General features: G+C 38.7%; 2 protein-coding genes and 1 long non-coding RNA gene across 4 annotated transcripts; 2 read left to right on the top strand and 1 right to left on the bottom strand.

The window, feature by feature from the left end:
• Positions 1–21: 21 nt before the first annotated feature.
• LOC111337347 (RNA-binding protein 41) lies at positions 22–23,733 on the top strand. 2 transcript variants are annotated; one of them, XM_022943626.2, is made up of 9 exons: positions 22–163; positions 2,192–2,249; positions 3,582–3,755; positions 4,692–4,887; positions 5,488–5,710; positions 6,261–6,574; positions 7,317–7,464; positions 7,993–8,143; positions 21,956–23,733. In XM_022943626.2, exons 1-8 carry the CDS (start codon positions 148–150, stop codon positions 8,136–8,138), a joined length of 1,275 nt encoding a protein of 424 aa, XP_022799361.2. In that variant the 5' UTR covers positions 22–147; the 3' UTR covers positions 8,139–8,143; positions 21,956–23,733. The 2 variants fall into 2 exon arrangements, with proteins under 2 accessions (XP_022799361.2, XP_022799360.2); XM_022943625.2 differs by lacking the exon at positions 21,956–23,733 and having other exon boundaries at positions 7,993–8,782.
• Positions 12,568–15,689, bottom strand: LOC111337348 (uncharacterized). The gene is made up of 2 exons (XR_002695488.2): positions 15,521–15,689; positions 12,568–14,730 (listed from the first exon to the last, which is right to left on the bottom strand). It is a non-coding gene; the product is annotated as an uncharacterized LOC111337348 (long non-coding RNA).
• On the top strand, positions 22,051–23,733 carry LOC148723823 (neuropeptide FF receptor 2-like). The gene has a single exon (XM_088733183.1). The coding sequence runs from the start codon at positions 22,051–22,053 to the stop codon at positions 23,203–23,205; it is 1,155 nt and encodes a 384-aa protein (XP_088589309.1). The 3' UTR covers positions 23,206–23,733.
• Positions 23,734–25,020: the final 1,287 nt, after the last annotated feature.

Raw genomic sequence — 25,020 nt, 5'->3', positions numbered from 1 at the left:
TTCATGTCCAGATCTCCGCAATTACTTTTTCAAGATGGCCGTCTTGTTGTCGATTAATGAAGCGGGTTACATACTTTTTCATATTTGACAAGTTTAAACCCAAACGATCCATTTAAGTTCAAGGGTAATTTTTCAGACAATTGCAAGATGGTTGGAGGATCAGGTAAGATCAAGAAATGATTTATTTCTTGTCCTCAGTTGCCGCTTATTTCTGTGCCTACTTAGTTTCAGGTAATTTGAAATGTATTACTAGTAGCGATATACCAAAGTGTAGTAGTTTATTATTACCCCTATTTTATTTATTTTTATAAGTAAAGATTTGGTAAAACATTTGACAATGAAAAACTGCGATAAAATATTATAAAGCATGACACGACGTTTCGACGTTTCCAGAACGTCATTATCAAGTAAACTAAAATAATAAAATCGAGCATATATATAATGAAGCGGTGAATAAATTACAAAACGTTAAAAGTCAAACAAAGAGTTTAGCCCTAATGGAATCGCTCTGGGTGTTTAAATTGGGCCTTATTGTTCTTATGTACAACATTTCATAAACAAGACAATCCCATTTCGTGCCGCATTTTTTAAGCATTCTAAACTGGCTCTCATTGAGTAAGTCAATGTTCCCATGGGCATCTCTCAGGTGGCGACCAATGGCAGAGTATCGATGATCAGCAATCAACCTTACATCTCATTTACCAAGCTTTAGTAAAACCTCACTTTGATTACTGTGACATTGTTTGGGGTAGCTGTGGGAAAACGCTACGAGACAAACTGCAGAAATTGCAGAGTAGAGCAGCCCTTGTGTTGACATTCTCTAACTATGATGCTGATGCAACTGAGCTACTCAAGTTTTTAGGGTGGAAAAATCTTGCACACCAGCAGGAAATCCATAAAGCATTGCTGATCAACGCGGTTGATGCTGGGATCAGGTGCCTAATTCGCTTTAGGGCCCCGATACCAGAGGCGATCTTTTTTGTTAGTTTTCGATGTGACTATGCCAATCGAGTTTATTATCTATTATTACACCAAGCGATTTTGTAGCTGTAACCTTGCTCACTTGAGTATTGTCCATTCTAATTGTTGGTGAAGCTGTGAGAGTATTCAGTCTCTGCCTCGACCCTATTAGCATGAATTCAGGTTTAGTCATGTTCAACACGAGTTTGTTCGCTTGTAGCCAGTTGAAGACATTTTCTAGGTCTTCATTTAGGATCTAGGTTGTTTTCTAGGTTTTCTAGGTCTTCGTTTACGATGACAAGGTGTGCATGCTTTGGGAAGAATTTTCCGCGCAGGTTAGCTCAATGGATAGAGCGCTGGACTGATGTGCGGGAGGTCGAGGGTTTGAGCCCCGGCTGGACCAACACTCAAGTTCTTGAAATAATTGAGAAGACTATGCTGCCTTTCTATAACATCAAGAAATGGTTTAGATATTCTAGTCTTCTCGCATAGGGACGAATTAATGGAGGTTCGGTCTCCTGCAGGGTTAGGGATAAAAGACGTTAATTACCACGCACGAGATTACTGTGTGATGGATGTCCTCCCCTGGGGTGGGATGGGTGGGTTGTTGTCTCGCGTTTCATACATGAGCCTCTGGCTCGGGCAATATGGGTAACCATGCCCATCGTAAAGACATCGTAAAACTTTGATTACTGATCTTATTGACATCAGATCAGCTCGTGAAGAATAGAACATCGGATCTGATCAGCCTTGATGCTCAATTTTTAAATTCCCCCAGTGTCCAATTTTTCTATCACAAGCACTTATTTGATTTTCCCAAATCGTGGCTGAAAAATAAGAGAAAAGATTTCCATGCAACCCCATACCAATCAAAAACAAAGCTGTAACCCCAAAGGTAATCTGCTGTTTTGCCTCTGCTTCCTTTTATCCAAGAATTGTATGCATAATGACCTATGAGGTTGTACAGAAACCTTGCCAAATAATATCTTTTGTAAAACAACATTTGCTTCTAAACAACTGCTCTCTGACTGTCCTCCCAACTTCCCAAGTGGCTCTATTATGTTATAGAGCCCAGAAAAAATGCGTTCTCTTGCCTCTATAACATAACTAGTTACATTACGGGTCTTATAAACTGATAAAGTATGTGCTTGGAAATTGAATTGACCAATCAGAGGATGTGTAATATGTTTATTATGTTATAAACTTAAATGTGTCTTATTTTTACTAATAGTCAGTGGAAAACCATTTAAGCCAGATCCAACTTCATATGAACAGACTGGAATTCCATGGTAAGTGAAGAGTGTTTTACAAATAAAAATTGGAGTAATCAGCATCAAAAGAATCGGAATGATTCCATTTTTGTATACTACTTCTTATGACTGTAATGTTCATATGATAGAGTGAAAACTACATTGAAGGGGTTGCCAGCAAAATCAGGGGGAAAAGTGTCAGACCTCAGGCCTTCCAAATGTAGTAAAACTGTTACAATTTATATTTCGCTAGATGATGAGTTTCTGATTCCGTTGGTTTCACTCTGTACTTCTGATCACGGCCGTTACCAGAGTTAGTGAACTCATATAAGTCATATACATCATCACTAAATGTTATTGTTAACTACTTGGTTCTGCAAATAGTTTTTTTATTCATACACACAGTGATCAAAATAATAATCATAATTATGTAGATCACTAAATTCACGAGTTTATATACTTGGTAGCATTTTGCATATATTACAGTTAGGGTGATGTACGCTAAGTAACAAATATTTATATTGTGACAAGATGCGAATAGTGGCGGAATGAATAGAATTAACAATAGCTCAAATGAATTGCTGATTATGCAACAGTTATTTAATGAGGTCAAGGTGGCAAAATGTTATAATTTAATAGTGGTGAGCTACGAGATACTGATAATTCACGATGTTTCACAGTAGTCGAGTTCAATAATTGTTTTATCATTGGATCATCAAGTCTTCCTTTTATGGATATTTTCACTAAAATCATCTTCTGAAGAAGCAATCAGAGACGGAATCTACCATTTTTCTAAGGAGAGTGCTAATGTAAAAAAACTGCAGTAGAGTATTATTTGGAGCCAAACATGGATGTTTTTTTATATGATCAGGGCCCAGTTGTTTGAAGGCTGATGAGTGGTAACCCAGGGTTATATTTAAATCCAGGTTTCAATATTTCTCCAATTGAAAGCCATCTTGGGATAATTTGCCCAGTTCTCTTTAGAGTATTCAATCATTGAATTGTAGACAAATAGAATCAAACTGAATTTGCTATTAAAATTTTCAGATATGAGATCAAATTTCACACTAACCTTGGGTTAACTCAACCCAGCTTCGAAAAATCCGGCCCTGACCATCATTTTTGTTATTAATTAGATAGTACATACAAATTAGATAATAATAATAGCTTTTCAATATTTTTATCTTTTGATATTAGTTCTTATTAACTCATTATTTGTAATTAGTTTCACGTTCATGTTTTAAATGAGCTGTTAGCTCTTAGGTGATACGTGGGTAAATAAAGTATTATTACATTATTATTATTTTGAAAAGGAAAGAAAAAGGTTATCTAAAGATCTTGAAGTAGCGTATCTGTTTTGTTTTGTATCAGTGGAAATCCTTCCCGTTACCAGAGTCGTGGAGTTATTCGTATGAACAGAAATGACTCCAAACCATTTGAGGATCAACGTCTTGGAGTCCCAGGGACTGGAACTGAGTCTGAAGCTGATCAGCACTTGAGGGGTATGGTGAAGAATCAGTTGGAAACCAACATTACTCTGGAAAGGTAAACAATAACAACAGCAACAACAACAACAGAAACAAAAACAACAGCACTGTACTTCGTAACAGTTATAATCCATAATGTGAACATTGGCGAGAAATTATCATGAAGAATGCCATGAAGTGAAAAATATTATGGTATTCCATGCCAGTGAGCTAGTTATGTTCAGGGGTTTCATTAACGTTTAAGCAGGAGGGCAACTGGTTTTTACAGGCAGGCGAAACTTTTTTTACTGAACTTCTTTATAAGATAAACTTTCCTCCAGATCGTTAAACCAGGTGGGCAAAACCGTACTCACAACTGGTCAATTTGCCTGGTGCCCAGGCCCTTAATGAAACCCCTGTGTGTTCATTGCTAGATTGTAGACTGAGTGTTTTTTAGTAACAGAGAGGCAAGGTCATCAAATTCACAACTCATATTCACACAAAGGAATGTATAATGCACATGTCTTTCTCAGCGGTGTAGCTTGTTCCAGGTGTTCCGTTACACTTATAGTAATTAAAATAAATTCGATCGTGTCATAATGTGGCAACACACTTTGTGTAAGCCACACAAAAACATCAAGGTCTGGAAAAAAATATGGACAAAAAAAACAATATTCCAATCAGGGCTTTTGGCTACCCATAGCCTGGACCAAACTTGTTTTTAGAGATATGAATGAAAGGGGTAAGTTTCTAAAGAAACTGTGGTGCTGTATCAGTGGGGAGCTAAAAAAGACAATTTGTATTTATCGACTTAGTTGTTAATGTAAATTGGCCACGGTAAAGAGTGTCAAAGCTGACGTTTCGAGCGCTAGCCCTCGTCAGAGCATTTAGAGAGATGACTATTGATTTCACACTGTTAGCAATTTTTAAGACTCAGGAGTGGGGTAGCGGACCATGGAATGGTGGGTTGTCCTACATTTTAATAAGTTCTGTTAATTTTTTTATCTTCTGTTAGTGAGTTGAACAGAAAAAAGTCATTTCAATCCTCTTCATCGTACAAACCATTTTGTCCTGATAAAACTGGTGCGATGAGTTTAAAAGATTACCAATCATTACAGAATTATGAACAGTATGTCCAGACCCTTAAAGAGTGTGGCTTCAATGAAGAAGAAATCCAGTTTAAGCTAGAACGAGAAGGGTATATTACAAAGGTAGGCTCTGTTTGTACAGAATTATTTGGGCTAGGTATAGCTTCATAGAGTGTGGCAAATGGTTTGTGTGTGACACATTATCAGGGTCAAATTCTATAGAAAGGCGAGCGAGATTCGTAAATTTATAAATCAGCGTGAGCTGTGATTTCCTCTTAAAATAAACGTGACTAGTAAATTTGTTCTCTATTTCGTGAAAACCTCAAGTTTTCCCCGAAACCTCTTAAGAGGGATTTGAAATTTTCTCTTTTAGATACGTGACGCTTGAATTTTTTTCTAAAATTTGTGCGCGAGACGTGGTCAGGACCCCCCCTTCCTTTGCTACCCTCCTTTTTAGAGGTTGCTGCCTGAAGGAAGCATGCAACAGGAGAAGAAAATCTTCTGGTGCAGTACTCTAACTTGCAATTCAGTCTCAATACTGAGGAGTAAGTAGAAAATAAGGGAAAGCAAACACACAGCTGCAACCGTTGTCAAAAGCTTCCCTAAATAAAAAACTTTTTTTAGGCAGGATTTACTTTGGTTGACAATTTCGCCCCTGAATCTTTCTTCATTCAATTTTCAACGTTTCCGTTCATTTTAACGCCCTGTTAATTGATTTTTCAGGCCCCAAAAATAAGCCGATATGGTGCCAATCCAGTTGCTGAGCAAGAAAAGCTGCAAGAGCTGGAAAAAAGAATCCAAAGGCGAGAGGAGGCCTTGTCTTCTCCAGAATTGTTTTCTAACGTGCGAGTTCTGAGCAGGCATGCTCTGGAAGTTGAACAATCACTTCACAGAGGGACAGAGAAAAGAAGCAGTTTAAGCCATCTGGTCCAACGAAGGAAACAAGGTGGGCTGTTCGGAAGTGACTAGATGAAAAGTAGGACAGTGGAAACTGCAGTGCAGCCATCTTATTACCACAAGTTAACGTTAAGAGGCGCGCGATCGTTTATTCAACCGGCCATGTTTAATTTGGAATTAGAGTCGACGTTAGGGGGAGGGGGTGGGAAGGGGCAAAATATTCACTCCCCCACCCTCACCCCTCTCCTTATTTTTTCACCCCTTGATACAAATTTCTCTCACTCCTCAGCCTTCCGCTCCCTTAAAATCAAAGATGACGGCCATAATTTTCGCTAGGAAAATACTGAGCAACTCGCTCATCTTGTGAAATGGAAAGTGAGGGAGAAATATGCAATCACGAACATTTGACAATCAGTGAGCTGAATTGTTTCAAAGGGCAAGAGAAAGGAGCAAGAGGCAAGAGAACAGGGTACGGGAAGGGATCGAGTGATTCCCCCCCCCCCTACACTATTTTTTCTGCCCTTCCACAACTCAGCTCCGTTTCGAAGACATAAAAACCATGTTAATTGTTACTTTGTGATTAATATCTTACCTTTCAGCCATTCATGTGAATGATCCTCTCTTGCACACTCTAATGGAAGCAGATCAGATATTGTCAAAATCCAAACGAAAATTACCATCATCTAACAGCCCAGAGCGAGCCAGCGAATATTTGGTAGAAGTCAGTGATAATTCCAGTCAAAGTTCATTGGTCAAGAGAGAGTCACTGGGAAACAGCGACAGCAGTGATACCCGCCTACCAGATAACATTAAACCTGTTGAAGAAGAAGAAACTCTTCAAAATAGGCTGTCGGTGGAGCAAATCAAGGAAATTCCAAAATTTGCAAATTATCATCCAGGAGAACCAAACAAGGTAAGCCATACACTATGGTACACCATAATGGCGGATTTAGGTGGAGGGTACCGGGGCTCCGAAACCTCCCCAGCAGACCTGTGAATTGTTTTGCTCCTTGTATTACACTAAGATTCTTGCAACAACAACATGGCTTGCTACTGCTCAATATGAAATATTTTTTATTTACTTACAATATTTCTCAGCTTTATTAAACTATGGTGTGAATAAAGAAAATTTTGGTGCCCCTCCCCCGCCCCCACCCCGCGTCAAAACTTTAGGGTCCACCCGTGCACCATCTTCTCAAGATGAAAGCTAAGTATAGGATCAGCACTTATTGTTTCAGAGCGCTTTTCGGTCAAGTGTCGTAAAACCAAAACCAAAGTAATCGCATGATAACAACAGCCAATCACGGAAAGGAAAGTAGCTCAAAGTTAAAAAAAAGTAAACCGCACAAAGCGCGGGAAAATGCGACTGAACAACTTGCGAGTGGTTTTAATCTGAATCTGATTGGTTGAGAAAGTGGCGCGTGTTTTTTGGACTAAGCACATAGCGGAGGAGTGTACAACTAAACCAGTCGCAGATTGCTTTCGACCCTGAATTGAAAATTACTCAAATCGGTTACTCGGTTTTCTCTCATTCTCGTGAGCAGCTAGCCACAGCCAGTTTTAAACACCCTTGTAGCTTCCAGGGGTGTTGGTCGGCTTGCTGAAGCCTAACCCTGTTTATTCGTGAATTTAACATGTTATTTGGTATTTGGTAGGTTCTGTTCGTAAAGAATTTGCATCAAAAGACAACGGAAGCAGATCTGGTCTCCTTGTTTCTAAGATTTCAAGAAAAAGAGGGACCTAAAATCACTTTCAGACTTATGAAGGGAAAGATGATTGGACAAGCGTTTGTGACAATGCCAAGTGAGTTTTGTTTCAGGAGCGTAATTTTTAAGGGTCGCAATGTTTTCGAACCAATTCAACATTCTTTATTCCGCTGTTCAATTATTCGGGCACTATATTCAAGATTGTTTTTATTACTAGGGCATATAGAATCGATGATTTCTGTTCTATGAAAATCTAAACCTGCTTTCGTTGCGTTATGCATTCGTATGGTCTGTCTTTTTCTTTTTTTTTCGGGAAGGGGTGGGGGGGGGGCACGTTTTTCAGGCAAGTGGAGTGAACCACGAGGCGAGCATAAGGGAAATGCGGAGGGTGAGTTACGCGCGAGAGATGAACGCGATAAAATGACGTCATTTTCATGCTCCACGACTCGTGCATGTGTCACTCCTCGCGCTATCATTGCGTCGCGTCGCCCTCGCCTCGTGCTCTGCTCCAATCGCGTGTAAAACTTGAGATAATGACGACTGTTCAGAAGGGACACATGTGAAGTACTTTTTTTTAAACCAATGAACAATTTTGATCCTCTCCTCGTTTTTCGTTTGGTTGTAGACATCGACACAGCGAATAAAGCCTTGAATCAGGTTAACGGCTTTATTTTTAAAGGAAAACCAGTGATCATTCAGTATGGCAAACAGAAGGCCGATTTGTCTGACGAGAACCCGGCTGGGCTGAGTTCTAAGGGATCAAACACCTGACCACGGTGAGTCGATTTCGATGGGGCAGAGAATTCTCTTGATGGTCTGAACAGCTATCTACCGACAAATTAGACTTTGTTGACTCAGATTTACAGATCGGAAATATTGGAGCCTGCCCGAATTAATCTTTGTTATTCTCAGGAATACGAGAATTATTATTAAGAGCCTGATCTTTTTTTATCTTTTTCTTTCTTGCACGATATCGTGCAGGGGCTGTCGGTATAGGGTTAAATTTCAAAAAGTAATCGTAAACGAAGCGTGTATCTACTAGCTTTACTTAGATTGTTATTAAACATTTTAATGCATTTTTCGATTCTTACCCATGTTATCATAATTTTTGTTGATATTGTTAGTGATTATAGTGAACACAGGTTTTCTATCAGTTAAAAAAATTTAAAAATTTGTTATTATTAACATTATTATTATCATTGCTATTGTTATTGTTATCTATATCATTACTATTATCTACCACCGCTAGTCTTTTTTTTTTTTAATTTTTCACTTTCACTAACCGATAATTGGTCCTTGTTTGGATTGTTTGCTATTATGCCCTTATTACAAGTCTTTATTCAGTAATATTGTTTATGACTGCAATTAGCGGCAAATCAAAAATTAGATTAAAAACTATGTTTTTTGTGTGTTAAGGACTGTATTTTGAATTTAAAGAAATGAATTATTAGTTAGGTCTGCTTGTCTTTAATATCTCTACCCTTGAAAAAATAAAGACGATCTTAACCACGAAGAAAATTTCTTAGAAATGTTCATCCTCTTTGTATTGACACACAAGACAAACGTGAATCGATTATACCAAATTTCGCAAAAGATTGAAAAAAAAAATGGTGAAAGAAATCTCTGTAGATCTTATTCGACGTCAGTGATCATTAAAAGCCCTTGAGCGTTAATAGGATTTGTTTTCCTGCTAAGACAATATCATGCGGCACGTGCCTGTTCAATGGGAACTTTTTTTTATTTTTACTAGTTAAGTCTCGTCTTTAAAAGGGACTGTTCGATCGAACGAACAAACAGTTATAGTCAGCTTTGAATTTTCTTTTTTTAAGGTAAATAGAGAGTTCCTTGATCTGTAACTACGCAAATTCAAAATATGAAACTTTGCCTTTGGACATTTTGTCGCCATGTCGGCGTTTTTCCCATCACTTTAAAGAAATATTTACAAATGAGTCTGCTTGAGAACTTAATCGCATCACACAAATGCAAGCAGAATTTAGGCTTTGATCTTTCTCCAAGATAGTATAAAATCATGACTGTGAATTTAGGCTTTATATTTGTCGGCATCTTCGAATCTGTAACTTTTGCCCTTTTTTTCAGTTACATCTTTAACATAAACTTAGTAATTACTGACATAGATGTAAACGAAAGTACGTCTTACGTATCTTAAACGCATTCCCATTGTAAACCCCCGCTAATGGAAGCTTGCGCAATCTGTGGATGATTTTCTTGGCAAACAATCCATCAGCAATAAAGCCGGGAAGGTCGTTTAAATAGATTTACATGTCATTAACTCGAATAAAACAAATATAAGTGATCGCGTCTAAGTTTAATCGGAGACAAAAGAAGGAAGACTAGTATCCGCTGCTCAAGAAGAGGTAAATGAAGATTTAGACGAAGAAAAGTTGATTCAGTTGTAAGACGAGATGTTGGGAGTGGTAATGTAAGGTAAAACTTTATCATAGCCCGGACACTGTAGAGCTCTAGCGAAGGATAAAGAGGTGAATCAGGCACAATGCAAATGAAGCAAAATTTCGAGTACCCCCAACGTTCGAAACAGGACGAATCGATCTTAAAAATTTGGTCCAATTTTGAGTTTTGAAGATGAGGGGGGATTGTCCACAATTTTCAAAAATAAGGTCCATGCAGAGAAAATAATTTAAAGTGATGGAAATGCTAAGAAGGCATCGCAAATTTAATTAAATTTAATCAAGTGAAAAGCTGAACAATTTTAAAAAACTTTTTCATCGTCTTCTGTTGTTTGAACCGAAAATCGCCAAAATAGTTCCCTGCAGAAATGCCGTTCATCTCGAATTGAAAAACATTTTTCCTGCGAAACGCAAAAACCTACCAATGCTAAAAAAGAAACATGACAAAGCCTTCCAATCGCCAGCTCGACGCTTCGCTTCAAGGTTCTTTCTTGTGTACTAGAAAAAAAAGGTTAAAATGAAATAAACCAATAATGAAAATAATAATTTTGAATTAATCTTCTTTTGCCAAAATTGGAAGTCAAAATAAGATTTGGAGAGACACTGGTGGGCAGCTCATCTTTGTTTTTGTTTTGAGCAATTTTGTCCCTCGCTCCAGATGCTTGTAGTGTTTTAGCTTGATATGAGTATTTTGTCTTTATTTCTGGTTCCGAATTTCCGGCTCTGTAGTGTTATTGGAGTTTTAAATTTACGTCTTTTCCGTAAGATTGAGTTTTTGTTTAACTGGGATTTTCTTCCCAGTGATGGGAGAAGGTGTGCGACATTTACGGACGAGTTCCAATTGATTAACGAGGACTTTGGACTGTATTCATTAATCGTCGTTAAAGTTCCACAAAGACAAGGAAATTTTATAATTTTCGCAGGGTGCGTCTAGAAAATCGGAAAACCGACTGCGGGGTCTGTCAGCTAGTGGCTAAACATATTTTTTCTAGGTCATTATGTGTAGTACTATTAATTAATTTTCCGGGTTCCACCCTTAAGCGTCAATTTCAAGCCTTACGCAAAACGAGTTAATAGCCGTTCCAAGGGGGTGGCGCGGTGTGATGGCAGACATGGAAATGCACTTTCATCCTAGACGATGTTTCGAACTGGTATTTACAGCCTCCTACCGGCTGTAAACGATCTGTTTTTGTCTGGATTTTTACGTGAGATTGTCCGTGGTTTTACCGTGGGATCGCCAACTATTTTGAATTGGCTTACCTTCTTGGCTTAAACAGAGAGGTTTTTTTTTGTTTGGAATCGAACCAGATAGATCATGTCTTCCTTTTCAGATGTAACGTGCGGAACACTTCGCCATTTGTCAATTCTATTTGTCGTTGTTAAATAGTGGTGTAAAAATTCCTCTCTCCGACACAGAAATTTTTAAACGTCGAACGCCTTTTCCTGTATGGTTTGCTGTCACGAGGAGACAGTTTGACGGCTGGAAGTCCTAAAATGATGCGTCTCGTAATTAGAAGTGAAGTTTATTGTATTCAGTTTTCATCTTCTATTTCACGTGGATAATTTGGTCTTTTCATTACATATTTCCTATTTCGAGAAACAAAAATTTCCGATTAGGTTACGTAGAACAAACGGTGTGAACAGAAGGAAGTGATTCTACTTAAGTTACATGACCATGGGAGACCTGTAAACTGGCGTGAATTTCCTTTAGTGTCATTTGCGTCGGCGTGTATTTTTTTCCTTGGCCATGAAAGCATAGCGCATTTTTTTTCCTTTGCTTTTGCCACGATTCTTAATTCGTTAGAACTATTGCAGTTGTACAAAAGCAAATCCCAAAAAAATGTAAATAAGCTGCGCGTTTCACAAGCCTCACACAGCAAACGCGCACTCATTTTTTCTTGAGAGAACTTTTTAAGTTTTGTCTAATAGAAATAGCTCACCATGTAGAACTTAACAACATCTGTGAAAGTACTCAGTGAAAGGAAGAGTCGGGCTATCCTTTCCATAATGAAATTTGTTATTCTTGACTTAAATCAAAATTTTCATAGCATGTGAAATCGGTCGCCAATTATTCCAGAGACGAAAACTTGAGGCCACATGGACAGTTCATTACCTTTAGGCAAATTTTCCTTTATCCTTCCTGTAGTCTTACATATTTGTTTTATCAGAGCAATTACTTACAGGGCACAATTAGGTCAAACGCGCCATTAGATCTTCGAAAGTTTTAGAAAAGGATATCGGATGAATTTACTCAAAGGTGATATTGTAGTCCAAAATATCATTGGGTTTTCCCATTTTTTTTTTGGTGGGGGGGGGGGGGTAGTGGGATGTTGACATTTGTGTGGTACTGGCAAAAACTTCTTGACGGCTTTGCTTTTCACAACCTGTGTAAGAACTTGCTGCATAACTGAGGAGGATTAATATAACGAAGGAAGAGTTACCTATCCATTTGGATATAAGCTTCACACCAAAGCAACATTCTTCTTTTTTCATCGTCTTTCAAGATAATGCGATGTAACGCTGGCTATACCAGCGGATATATATCAGCTGGTATAACTAGTAAGAGCAACTTTGATCAGCATAAAGATTGTTTGATGGGATTGTTTTTGGGATTAAATTGAACTGAAAACAGCGATCAAAAGTCATAGTCATCCTGTATTTCATGGGACCAGTTTTTTGGTTTTTGTTTGTTTTTTCTTGTTTTACCAATGAAAGATTCTCGCCTTTTCGAAAGAAAGGACTCTTTAACTAGAGATAAAAAAAAGAACAGATAATTCAGTGTGGTCTCTTTAATCTCCTTGGTAACAACTATTGTAAAGGAATACTGTCACTAAGAAACTAGAAGACAATATATAAAGTCGAAGAAATGTGTTGCTAAGAAAACAAAAGCAATTTCGATAGCTATGGCTAATTTAGCACAATTCTTTGCCAGGAGCCTCTATAATTATCGATGTATATTTCCGCTTGGTAAGCGGATTAATCACTTCCATTGACGCACTACTAGATATTCTAGCAGTTCATTAAGGTCTTAGGATCCAAAGATAATGACTAGAAAAGTCCCTTCGCTCACGTAACAACTTAAGGCTGCCGTTGACCACTAATGTTTAATGCACTTAAGTTGATACCCAGCAGTATAAACGATTCTTTGAAACCAAATGTATCACTATTGTTATTTACTATTTGTGCGTTCTTCTTCTTCTTTCTTACCTTTGGTCGCGTGAATTACGTGCCACGTGTTCTTCTTCTTATCAAACACTCTAAAAGGTACAAATGATTAATAGGTCAACCCTACAAACTCAAAGAGTGACCAGCAGTTAGTTTCTTCCCACAGTAATACTACTAAATCGTTCATTAAAGTCGTGAGAATAAAGGAAATGATCACCAACCTACGAAGCTTTGATTGTTAAACAAATTCTCCCTGTCAGCACTGAAGAAAACGGTTAAGCGTAGAATATTGAGAATATGGATTTTGACCTTGGATGTAAAGGGTTAAACGGATCACTGAATGTTAGGAAATTCCAGCCATGGCAACATGAATAATCTCACGAAAGTTTTGTATTTTTGTGCCGAAAACGAACGTCATAGTAGAGGACCTGGACACCACAATAAATCAGCATTTGTTAACTTCCGAATCGCGGAGCTCGCACGTTCAGAACAGCCTATGGTTCCTTCTTCATTCGGATCTTTTTTTTCGGATAATTCAGGGTCGCTACTTTTAATTTTATTCAAACCTTCACTGCGAAGCTGCTTCAGAAACTATCCTATCCCCGCCACCTGTCTGATGTTGGTCGTAATTTCCTGTGCTCAACATTCAAAAATAGTTTTTAACCGTGTTTCTTACGTAGTAAAATCAGTGATTAACTTTTGGATTGAATTTCATTCTAAATCCTCTTAATTTAAGTTAATTTCCTTTGCTCTTGCATCTTTATCCTGGCGTAGACCTTAAAAAGAATCTGTGACTACGTTATTTTGTGGTTATTTAAGCGTGGTCCCTTTTATTTTATTTTTCACATTTTCTTGCATCTATTCTCGATTAAGAGTCATTTAACTCTCCTTTAGTTTTGGGAAAGCTCTATCGCAAATTCGAAGGTTATTTAAGCCAGTAGTCATATGCAAAAATAAGATTAGATTAAATCATTATAAATCAACAAATCTGCAATGCTTTTCGTCTTTCTAAAAGAGACAAACTGGACAATTCTCTCCTGATAAAAGACAAAGGGGCTTTCGATTGATTTTATTAATTGAACACAGAAAACACAAGATTTTAAGTGAAAATCAGCATTCCTCGACCGAAAAAGTAGCAGCTTTTTTGTGGTAGAATTAAATATTTTATTTTACACTTGCAGCAGTGAAAACTTCCCTCTTTGGATCAAGTGCGCCTAGATTTGTGTTGAAACATAACGATCCTGGAGAAGGAGATACTGCATGTGTACTTATTTTGTTTTTCTTTTTTGTTGTTGTCAGGCAACCTTTTAAAAAAATCTACTTAGAGCAGTCCTTACGGATGCACCTTCTGTTTTGGTTGGTTGGTTTAGTTTTATCTCTAATGCTGATTTTCCCGACAACCTTGTATGTGAGGGCGAGAATAATCCAATCACCGTAAACAGTGACTTTTATTAGGAATTGAAATTCCATTTTTTTGGCCGGTTAATTTTGGCGCTTTCCTGTGTCTGATTTTTACGGCGTGCTTAATGAAGAAAAGATACCATCTCTGCTCTATTCTCATGCGTCAGAGTGACTAGATAGATTTTTATCAGGAAAGTAAATGCTCTCAGAGTCTTCTTTTATCAGAATCCACAACAACTGTCCAGGTTTAGCTTCACCGTTTCCTGCGTTTTAGATACTGATGAATGACGTTACGCACGAGTTCCAATCTTGATCCTCCCACGCCACCTTCGGTTGTGACTTTTTGTTGCGTCACGCCAGATTGCATGCATCTTTGAAAGTAAAAAGTAACAGAAGGAAATATATTTAATGTCGTCAGTTACAATGGCACAAAGGGCAATCTGTTTAGCTGCGACGAAATTCTTACAGTCAAGAATAGTTTGGCCATTTGTATTGGAATTTCCTATGACGACCTATTTTTTGTTCGGCCAATTTGACGCAGTTGAAGGGTGTTCAGGAATCGCTTTATAGCGATGAAAGCAATTGGGTGAGAGAGTGAAAAGATTCAATTTCCGTGGGAGTAGGAGTTGGGGGACGTAGGGAGTTGATGCTCGAACAATTCGCAATTAAAAGTTTTATGTTGATGATAATGCAAAGTAATTGGATAAAGTTCGGCTTTTTCCCGGCCTGCAAAAGGGCTGTAGAAACTACAGATATCGAATGAACCACATGGCCACTATTACTCAAGACCTCTTAGTTGTTTGTAAGCTGACAGAGTGTTCTATAAATGATCTATTATTATAGTAAGCTAATGGGATTTAGTTCTAAGCTGTTGTCTACTTATCAGGGTATTCGTTTACATGTGTTTGGCCACGCGCGTTTTCGACCCGTGAATATTGCATACCATAGATTAGATTGAGATTTTAACGTTAAGAAAAACATGTTTTAAAAAGTTCGCTTTCAACAGCATGGAACAGTTGACCTATTGTGCAAGTGGACATATGAACCATTCCAATTACGCAGTCAGATACGATATAGAAGACGAGAGAAGCAATGGTGAATTCCCGATTAGTAATGTTTCGCCGTTACTAAGCGCTTAACGTCATAACATCAGAGGTTTACCTGTTTAACTTATGCTGCTCTCTTTCGTATCGTTTCCCATGGAAACCAAAACCATCGTCTCTTGCTATGTCCCGAAACAGTCTACAGAGAAAATGCGACGTTCGGTAGACATAGTGTGGCACCACTCCGGTGACTCATCTCAATGATGTCGGGGAATGCAAAAAATTGACCTTTTCGCCTCAGATAGAACCTTCGCGCCCAACCAAGACATTTATAGTCTTTGAATAACTGAGAAGTGACGTTGCGGTGTTCTAGGTTACGCTTTGTTAATTTGTATAAACTTTGCGGAGGTGGGCAGTTTTTTGCGTCATGGTTCTGCCATTCCGCAGGAAATACGTCGTCTCGTCCGGGCTTTTCATATAAAACAAGGTGTTAGCGGTTTTTTTAATTTTCTGATAAAGAAATACTTCAACGGTCAAGCTTGATTAAATTTTCTCGGTCGGTGAACTGAACACATCTCACCAGTGAAGTGATTGATTAACAAGAAGATCAAGGACAGACTGCTAATGTCAAAAGAGGCGCTAAAAGCTTGATTAAGGTACGAATTCATATTGTAGACTTCTAGGATGATATATTGTCCTGTTACAGCTTCTTTTACAGTGAAAGGGATAGGTTCATTTAAACCATTTTTGCCAAGACTTATCTTCGTCTCAGGGGCTTAGATTTTTTTCTTCCTTTTCCTTGGCCAAAAAAACACTCGTAGCGGTACTTGATACTTAAATGGAAACACTTGTGGAACCAGGGTAGCCATGGCAAATCGTTGCGCTTTAAGACGGTAGGAATTTCCTTGCCATTTGGCGATGTAATAACTAAAACTGACCTAGAACTGACGTAGCTTTACAATTTTGCCATGAGCGAATGAGCCTTTCTTTCCGAACTTAATTTGAGTAAAATGGCTCAGTTGCGAAAAATTATTAGTTATAATATTGGAGTAGTGTGTTCCGTCCCGTGTTCATTCTTTACTCGTTTTCGGCGTTACAAGCTTGACTTTGCAAGTGGCTTTACCTTTCCAGACAATGATTTTAAAATTGATATCGACTCCGACCTTCGTGAACCTTTTTCTTATGACGACTATCTATAAAATGATTAGGTAAATTTACACTAGATTACTTTTCGCTTCTTTGCGTTAGGCTTTAACCCGATTTGCGCACGATAAGGCAAGAATGTAATGCTTTCTCGCTTTATGTCTTCTTTTCTTCTCGCTTTTTAGGCTTTTTTTTTATTTATCCCTAGAACAAACTAGAAGATCATGAAAACATAGCCGATATATGGACGCGCTTTAACGTCGAATTATTTCTCACTTCTTTAAATTTTTCTTAAGTCAGGTCGTATCGTGACCCTTGTGTTTACCTCAACTCGGCGATTTCCTGAATTCAGCAATCAGACATTAATATGTTTTTGTTCTACGCTTCTTAGTTTATTTCCATAGGAAAAGGTGCGCGATTAGTGTGAAGCGGAAGAAAAACTCCTTGCGGAAAGAGAAGTATGCTTAGGTTATTTGCAAAAGGATTTAGTTGCATTTTTGAAGTTTCTACCCCTAGGAGACACAGCACGGTTGCGAATCTTTTCAACAATAGCTGAAGTGAATCATTTAGCGGTATGATATTCGCGGTCAAAATTTTATTTACACAAACCCTTCAAGTTTAATTCTATGGCGGTGGAGTTATGGCGGAACCCGTACATTGTGTGCCAAAGTAAGCACTTTGTTAATGCCCAAATCGGAGAAAGCGACGGCACTTTATCTTTACACTGTGCGGTATTTTTAAGGGTCCATAACTAATTTTCGCCAAGGAATTAACCATGTATCATTTAAAAAGACTGAAACGCATTTTTTTGAGTTAAGGTTTCCTATCCTATCGTTTGACACTTTTGACAGGAATCGGGGAAATTTGGAAGGTATCTAGAAATAATAAGCTTGATCATACTCTTGTCACGGTCTAAAAGGGTCACAAATAATATAATTTGGTTATATCGACTAAGTTGAAATTGTAAATTGGCCACCGTAAAGAGTTAAAAAGCTGACGTTTCGAGCGTTAGCCCTTCGTCAGAGCGAAGAAGCAAACGCTCTTCGCTCTGACGAAGGGCTAATGTTGGAAACGTCAGCTTTTTAACTCTCTACGGTGGCCAATTTACAATTTCAACTTTGTTGATATAACCAAATTACCTTCTTACCCCCACCGACGCAACACCAAAGTTTCTTTAGAATCTTACCCCCTTTGCGCATATAGCGTGAATAGTTGTCTACGCTCTTTTCTTTGATAGCACAATATCCTGACGCCTTAGTTTGTAATGATTGAATTATTTAGCTTCATTCAAAGGAATTAACTGGTGACGATTGACTGTGAAGTTTGTCACTTAGATGATCCCTCAACACCAGCTTTAAGAGTCCTTTTGCTTGCCAAGTATTATTTTTTTCCATTTTTCTTAATTTTTGAATTTCGAGTTAAGGATGGATTGTCATGGTTTTGGTCTTTTTTCTTTTTTTTTGCGAGAGCACTGAAATCGTTTAAACGCTTTCGTGTAGTGCTTTGTTACCAGTATAGTAATTAAAAGAAAAACGCAAAATGGTTACAAATTTGAGACGAAGCCAAATTCATCATGTAACGAAACACACACCTACCTGAAATGTGTCTTTCAACATTATACTTGACGACTTCTTTGGTTGAATAACCGTGTCCGGGAGACTTGAAGTGTACGGCTCTTTTCGTAAAACCATTATATCTTTTTAATTCGACATATAAAGGGGAAAAGTTCTGTTTATTCGAAATTATTTCAGACAGTATGTCGGGCTCGTTAAGATATTTTTCAGTATTGTTGATGGAAGCTTTCCAGTCCGAGACATCTTAGGAGAATGGGTGAGAGACCTGAAGTGTATGCCTCCTTTTGAACAACCGTTATGTCTTTTTAATTCAACATAAAATGAGGAAAAGTTCTGTGTATTCGAGGGGATAGATATTATTTCAGACAGTATGTCGGGGCTTATTTTTTCAGTGCTATTGAGGGAAGCTTTTCCAAATAAGGACATATCATGAGGATGAGAGGGAGCTCTTTTCGTAAAACCATTGTCTTTTTAATTCAAAATAGAAAGAGGAAAAGTTCTGTTTATTCGAAATTATAGATATTATTTCAGACAGTATGTCGGGTCTCTTTGAGATATTTTTCAGTATTGTGGATGGAAGCTTTCCAGTTAGAGAGGAGGATGCGAGTAGGATAAGTGAAGTACAGTCTTTTATGGGTTACTCGTCATTTATACCAGCTCTATCCGCTTGCCATATTCGCGGCGTTGCTCAGAACTTACAATGTGGGCTCTCCAAGGCAGACTGTAGCGTTTGACGACAAAGGAAAGTTTCTGCTACTTTTGAATCAAACGCTCTGGGACATAATCGTCCGTCAGTACGTTGTACATCAAATTAACTTAGGAACTTTCCTCTTTTACTTTATGTATTGCCTTTTCTGTCTTTCGTGTCATAAATCTTTGAATGTTACACAAGTGTTTAGGGTAGCTTTGTGTCTACGCCAGCATGCAAAGAGATGATTTTACTACGGAAAACAAAACTTGAGTACTCTGGCAAACATGAATCAATTACGAGTAATGATTGAGTCCATTATTTGTTGCTCAAAACATCTGTGTTATGCATTTCTTGTACTCCTGTGGAGGAGAGTCTACATACGGGTTCTAGCAACTAATCTATGTGAGACGTGGCCTTTGTTGGCGCATCTAGTACTTTGTAGCTCCATTTGGCATCGAAAAATGTAAATCGGCCCTCTCAACACAAGAGCGTCTTGTCGTAAAGCGGTGGGCTTCAGTGTCTATATACTCATCTCTCTGACTAGTCAGGAAGATTAAATCCAAGGATGTGGTGTCGTTCTTGAAGTCTTCCATTTCAGCTCTGTTCAGAATTGGAGGGTCGGCTCTCCAAAAGTGACAAGTCACAGAGAAAAAGTTCAACGTTTTCTCGTGGAATAAGGGTGCGACATAATCTATGGTTTCAATTTGCACGGCACGTCATAAGTAGGTCACTTTGAAGCAGGTTTGTGCACTGTTTTTGTGTTATTTGGGCCGCAAAACGCTGAAGGGACATACATGACTCTCGCAGAATTATCAAATAGCAGAACGTGTATAGATAGGAGCATTGTAGACTTTCCTGAGGGAAACTTAATCTACCAGTTCGATTCGAAGTAACAGAGCGATTAGAAGCCTATCGTAAGATATCTTCGCGAAATTGATGAAGTCATATATCTTTAGATAACCAAGTAAGGATTAGATCGATAATGAGACACTGACGGTTATGTATGAGTTTCGGGTTGCGTGGTACCGAGAAGAATTATTAAGCAAGTAAGGATGCTGCGCTAAGTTGTATCCTGTCTATCACTGATGTAAGCAGTCGCCGTTCTACTTTACATGTTGGAATTTTGAAGCCTTTGCTATCCCACTAGCGGTTTACCACAACAAAATAGACTACATTTGAATCGAGTAGTTACCACCAGAAATATGATACGTCAAGTTGAAAAATTTTGTCAATAATAATGTCCGCGAACACCTTTTAGGACTCACCCTGAAGGACGAAAAGGCTGTCTAAAATGGTACTAGAGGCCGACAAAGAATGGAGGCCGGAAATGATTGAAAGGATGTTTTTACTGAATGTTTGTGTAGAGTTTAACATTGGAAGCCTCTTGCATTAACTTCAGTACTAAGTTGAACGTGTAAAATTCCGCCATATCCTATTGCTAGTGTTAATTGTTTTATAATTTTTATTCTGCTTACAAGAATAATGGATGCGTTTACCAACCACTTACCCCCTGAGTGCAGTGAAATTAGTTTTCGTCACTTTTGCCGATTTCATCAGCACTTATTCTACGAAATATGAGGAACGTGCACAAGAAAAACAACTTATATGTAATTCATCGGCGCGGCAGAAATTAGTTCCCACGAAATGAGAGAGTGGGACATTGTCAGATCAAACTAAGGCCGTCAGACAAAATCAGTAAGTTTTCCAAATCTTGGCACATTTGAGCATATGCTGGTGTCAGAATGTAATTCTTGGACTCGCCGATCGTTCCACGACATGGAACAACTCTGTCACCCCAATTTTTGGTGAACATATTCAAAAATTATTTCTCCTCACTGCATCTTTGGATAAGGTCCGCGAAATAGGGTTTTCAAATTTTGGTAAGCAAAGAGATGGTTTTTGGTGATGTTGGAGCACTGCAATTCATGGACTCTTCAACCTTTTGTGACATGAAATAACTACATTGCCCAAAATATGGAAGCCTCCTTAATTATTCTTTCTGCCCAGTGCATCTTTTTGTTTCGTGACTTGCTATTTGAAATAACCATTTTGTTGATTTTGGCTTTGTCGAAGTGTTCTTATTTCTTAAAGACGAATCAGTGCCAAATATGGTTAGATTTTTCAGTTTCAGTTCCTCTTCCTCGAATGTTGTAACTCGCCCTTGGGTTGATTGATCTCTGTGTGGTAGCTTTGTAAACAGTATAACGACTTTCTTATTAATTTTTGTGGTGGGTTCCTTGTAATCTGAGGAAACCAGCCAACCTGAAAGCAACAATTTCCTCTTCCTTAAGAGGGCCCGTAATTGATATTATCATTAGTGTCCGTGTAAGATCTTTTTTCATATGCGACACAAAAGAAACCAAATATTTTAGAAAGCCACAACCGGCGGCGCCGATGGCACTTTTTAACACTTCGTGTGGACATCTCTGTGGCTGCTGCTGGAGACATTTTTTTAATGGGCGGTCTTCACGAATTGAGCTAAATATAATATAAATAGAGATAAATATTTTCAAATACCCGCCTTTTACACGCAAATTGAACAGGTTCGCGTTAGATCGGTAACATTTCTACTGAGAAACTCGGGTAGAAAAATGCGTGACGAACTATCTCCCGTTGGAACCACAGATTTATTTGTTTTATGCAAGTTTATTTACAGGACAATACCTACTGCATTTTCGTTGCTTTCGTCCTTTAAAATGAAAGCGTGGAAATACACACGTCATGCGTCCAAAAACTGCATGGCCGATCAAATTTTAGTTTCGTTACTCATGGGTCACACTTAATTCAAATTTCTGTCTAAACTAATCATCCTCGGCAAGCTTTCCTCCCTTTTAGTTGTCCAGTGGAACCTCGACTTAACGAAGTACCAAAGGACTGGGAAAATTGGTTCGTTATATCGAGGTTCAGGGGCATACATTCTACTGTAACTTTAGCTGGGCTGGAAATGAAGTATCGCTCGTTATACCAAGGACTTCGTTATATTGAGGTTCGTTAAATCGAGGTTCCACTTATTTTATAAACTTACCAAGCTCAAGATGCATTCACGAGTGGTCGATTCAGTTTTAATATAACGCATCATTTGTAGAACTGAAAGGTATATGACAAATAGTTCAATCAGTAAGACATCTCTTTTGATTTGTTACAGGTATCAAACGTTTTGTGAAATAACCTTAAGAATTTTTCGACGAAGAAGCGGACAAGAGTAAACGACGAGTAGAACACACTTCAGCGACAAATAACATGGAAAATGAACTGAATGTATCTGCTGCTAACCCAAATGCAACGGAGTCTTATTCAGAGTCTTATTTCGAGCCTTATTTGGAGCCTCTACCGCTCAAGATATTTCGCTTTGTAATCTACGCTGTAATCATCGTGTTTGCATTGGTGGGTAATGTAGCCGTGTGTATTATTTCAAGTCGCACTCGTCGCCTTCAGACAAGCACGTATTGTTTAGTTATGAACTTAGCCATTTCTGACATCGGATCTGTGCTTTGCCTCCCGTTCTTGTTACCTGAACTCTTTGTTGGAAACTGGCTGATGGGGGAAGCCATGTGCAAACTACTCAAACCCAGCGTTGTGGTGTTTAACTTTGTAACAACGAACACGTTGGTGGCCATAGCATGTGATCGTTTTCGCGCCGTGGTATTCCCGTTCGTCATGCGACCGTCAAAGTCAGAAACACGCTTAATCATCGCAATACTTTGGCTCGTCGCTTTTCTTTTTTCTTTGCCTTCGTATGGTGCTATGACTGTGATGGATTTTCCAGAAAGCCCTGGCTTCTACTACTGTTTGGATGTTTTCTCATACGACTTGGAAAAAGACACTTTCTACCGTCGCATTTACACAATAACAATGTACGCCGTGAATGCTCTTCTTCCAGTACTCGCCATCTCGGGGCTGTATCTTAAAATCACAGCAACTTTAAAACATTTTCGCCTCATACCAGAGGCACTGAGGCCCAATCGTTCATGCTCACTCAACACCTCTCCCAATTCGAGTCCGCGCTCTTCAGTGGTAAATACCAACAAGCTGAACATGAATCCCGCAGGCGCAGTAAGGAGGCAGATGATGGAGAGGAAATTTCTCAAGATGTTAATGACTGTGCTGCTTGTTTACGTACTGTGTTACCTTCCTTTCCAAACTTTGTACCTCGTTTACGAGTTTAATCCAGATCTGGCATATCTAAGCTACTTACAGCCACTTTCAGAGTATTTATACTTGATTGTGTGGCTTCCGAACGCTCTGAATCCAGTTTGCTACGGTTGTTTAAACCAACAGTACAAGAGAGCGTTTAAAGCGTTGATATCTAAACCTCGAAAATATTTGCAGTCGTTCAGATCGCGGCGGACTTTTTCAACAAGAACTAATACCTTGGCTGGAGTGAAAATTCGGTGAACTACTGCAGCTAAGCGGGGAGGGGGGGGGGGGGGGTCAGAAAGAAAGACGAGATATTTATTTTAAAAATATGAAAATATAACTCCGTACATTATCTGCATTTCCTTTGGGTGTGCTTCTTCATATTAAAACACGCAACGTTCTTAAGTTACCCGGCGTCTAATGCTTATCGCTATCGTAACGGTGGCAACGACTTAAGACTGGCTGTCAAATCAAGCGACACCACGGTACTCGAAAAAACCAACGCTTGTACTTATCCAGTTTCATAGTTCATAATAAGAGAAAGGCAGCAAAAAGGAATATGATATGTATAGTTTTGATCTGTATTTATGAACGATAGAATGCTGCAATAATTCGATTATTTATAAATATTATGGTATGATGAAAAGACATATTGTACAATGAAAATACACCTTACGTGCATACATGTACATAAAGATTTACTTCATAGTATAGCATTGTGATAACGATTAAAGCAATGCGTTTGCTGTTTGTCTCTAAAATGAAAATAAAGCAATTTAAAGCTTATTGCTACAAGAGCTTTGAACCTGGTATCCAGATTATTTTCAGCGGTCGTGGGTACATTGAAACCTGTATCAATCCTTAGACTACTGAAAGTTGGTATAGCATTAAATTCCTCCTTACAACATCACTTTTGAATTAAACACGAACATCATGGGTAAAAAAGTAATGATCGCCAACCAAATGTTTCCTTGATAGTCAAACAAATTCTCCCCGTTAGTACTAGCTTGCTGAGCAGGCATAGTTTTGGCGAGCGAAAGCTCCGTATTTTCTTAGCGAAAATTACGACCGTCGTCTTTGATTTTGATGGAAACGGAAGGCTGGGGAAAGAAGTTTTCACCGAGGGGATGAGTCAGGGACAGTGAAAAATAAGGAGGAGGTGGGGGGAGACCACTTCCCGCCACCTGCCTCTACCGTCGACTATAACTCTAAATCAAGCATGGCTAGTTGAATAAACGATCGCACGCTTCTTAACGTTTACTTGTCCTCATCCTGCACTGCAGGCTACGTTGGTACCACAGGAAGTATATAAAGAATACTACGGAGAATATGCACACTGATGCTGAAGTGGTGCATTTGGGAGAGGAATGCCCCCCCCCTTCGCGACAGTCTCCCAGACCTGACGTCAAATATTTGTAGTTCAAGTGGTTTTCGCTCGGAGGGTTTTCCGCTGCGTTCTCCGGTTTTTACAAAATCCAACCCATCAAATTCCATTTTGAGTAGGAAAATACTGGACGAAAACGTATCCGTGGACGTGCTACTGTTAAATTTCAATTAAATTATTTTTTCTTTCATTTATTCATGAATCGGACATCCCCGAGACCCTTGCAAGTGTTCGCGTTTTGTAAGGTGTCCGTGCGAATTCAGGTTTTATTAAAATGCGTATTATTACGTATGATGCACGATCCTCGCAGTAGATAGCGCTATTTAAGCAACAGCGAAAATCAGGCCTGAAAAAAATCAGGCCTGTACGGGATTCGAACCACTGACCTCTGCGATACTAGTGCAGCGCTCTACCAATTGAGCTAACAATTGGTACAGGCCTGATTTTTTTTTTTTTCAGGTCTGATTTTCGCTATTGCTTAAATAGCGCTATCTACTGCGAGGATCGTGCATCATACGTATCTAATACCGCAGTTCAAAATATATGAACTTCATATATTTCATTGTATCTGATTTATCACTTTCACGGGTTTATTACGAATCAACTTAACGGACTGCTCCCAGTTGGCTTGTTAGCTCAATTGGTAGAGCGCTGCACTAGTATCGCAGAGGTCAGTGGTTCGAATCCCG

Source organism: Stylophora pistillata, chromosome 9, assembly GCF_964205215.1.
Source record: "Stylophora pistillata chromosome 9, jaStyPist1.2, whole genome shotgun sequence".
In the NCBI taxonomy this organism is placed as follows: domain Eukaryota; kingdom Metazoa; phylum Cnidaria; class Anthozoa; order Scleractinia; family Pocilloporidae; genus Stylophora; species Stylophora pistillata.
This window is presented reverse-complemented; position numbering and strand designations above follow the sequence as displayed.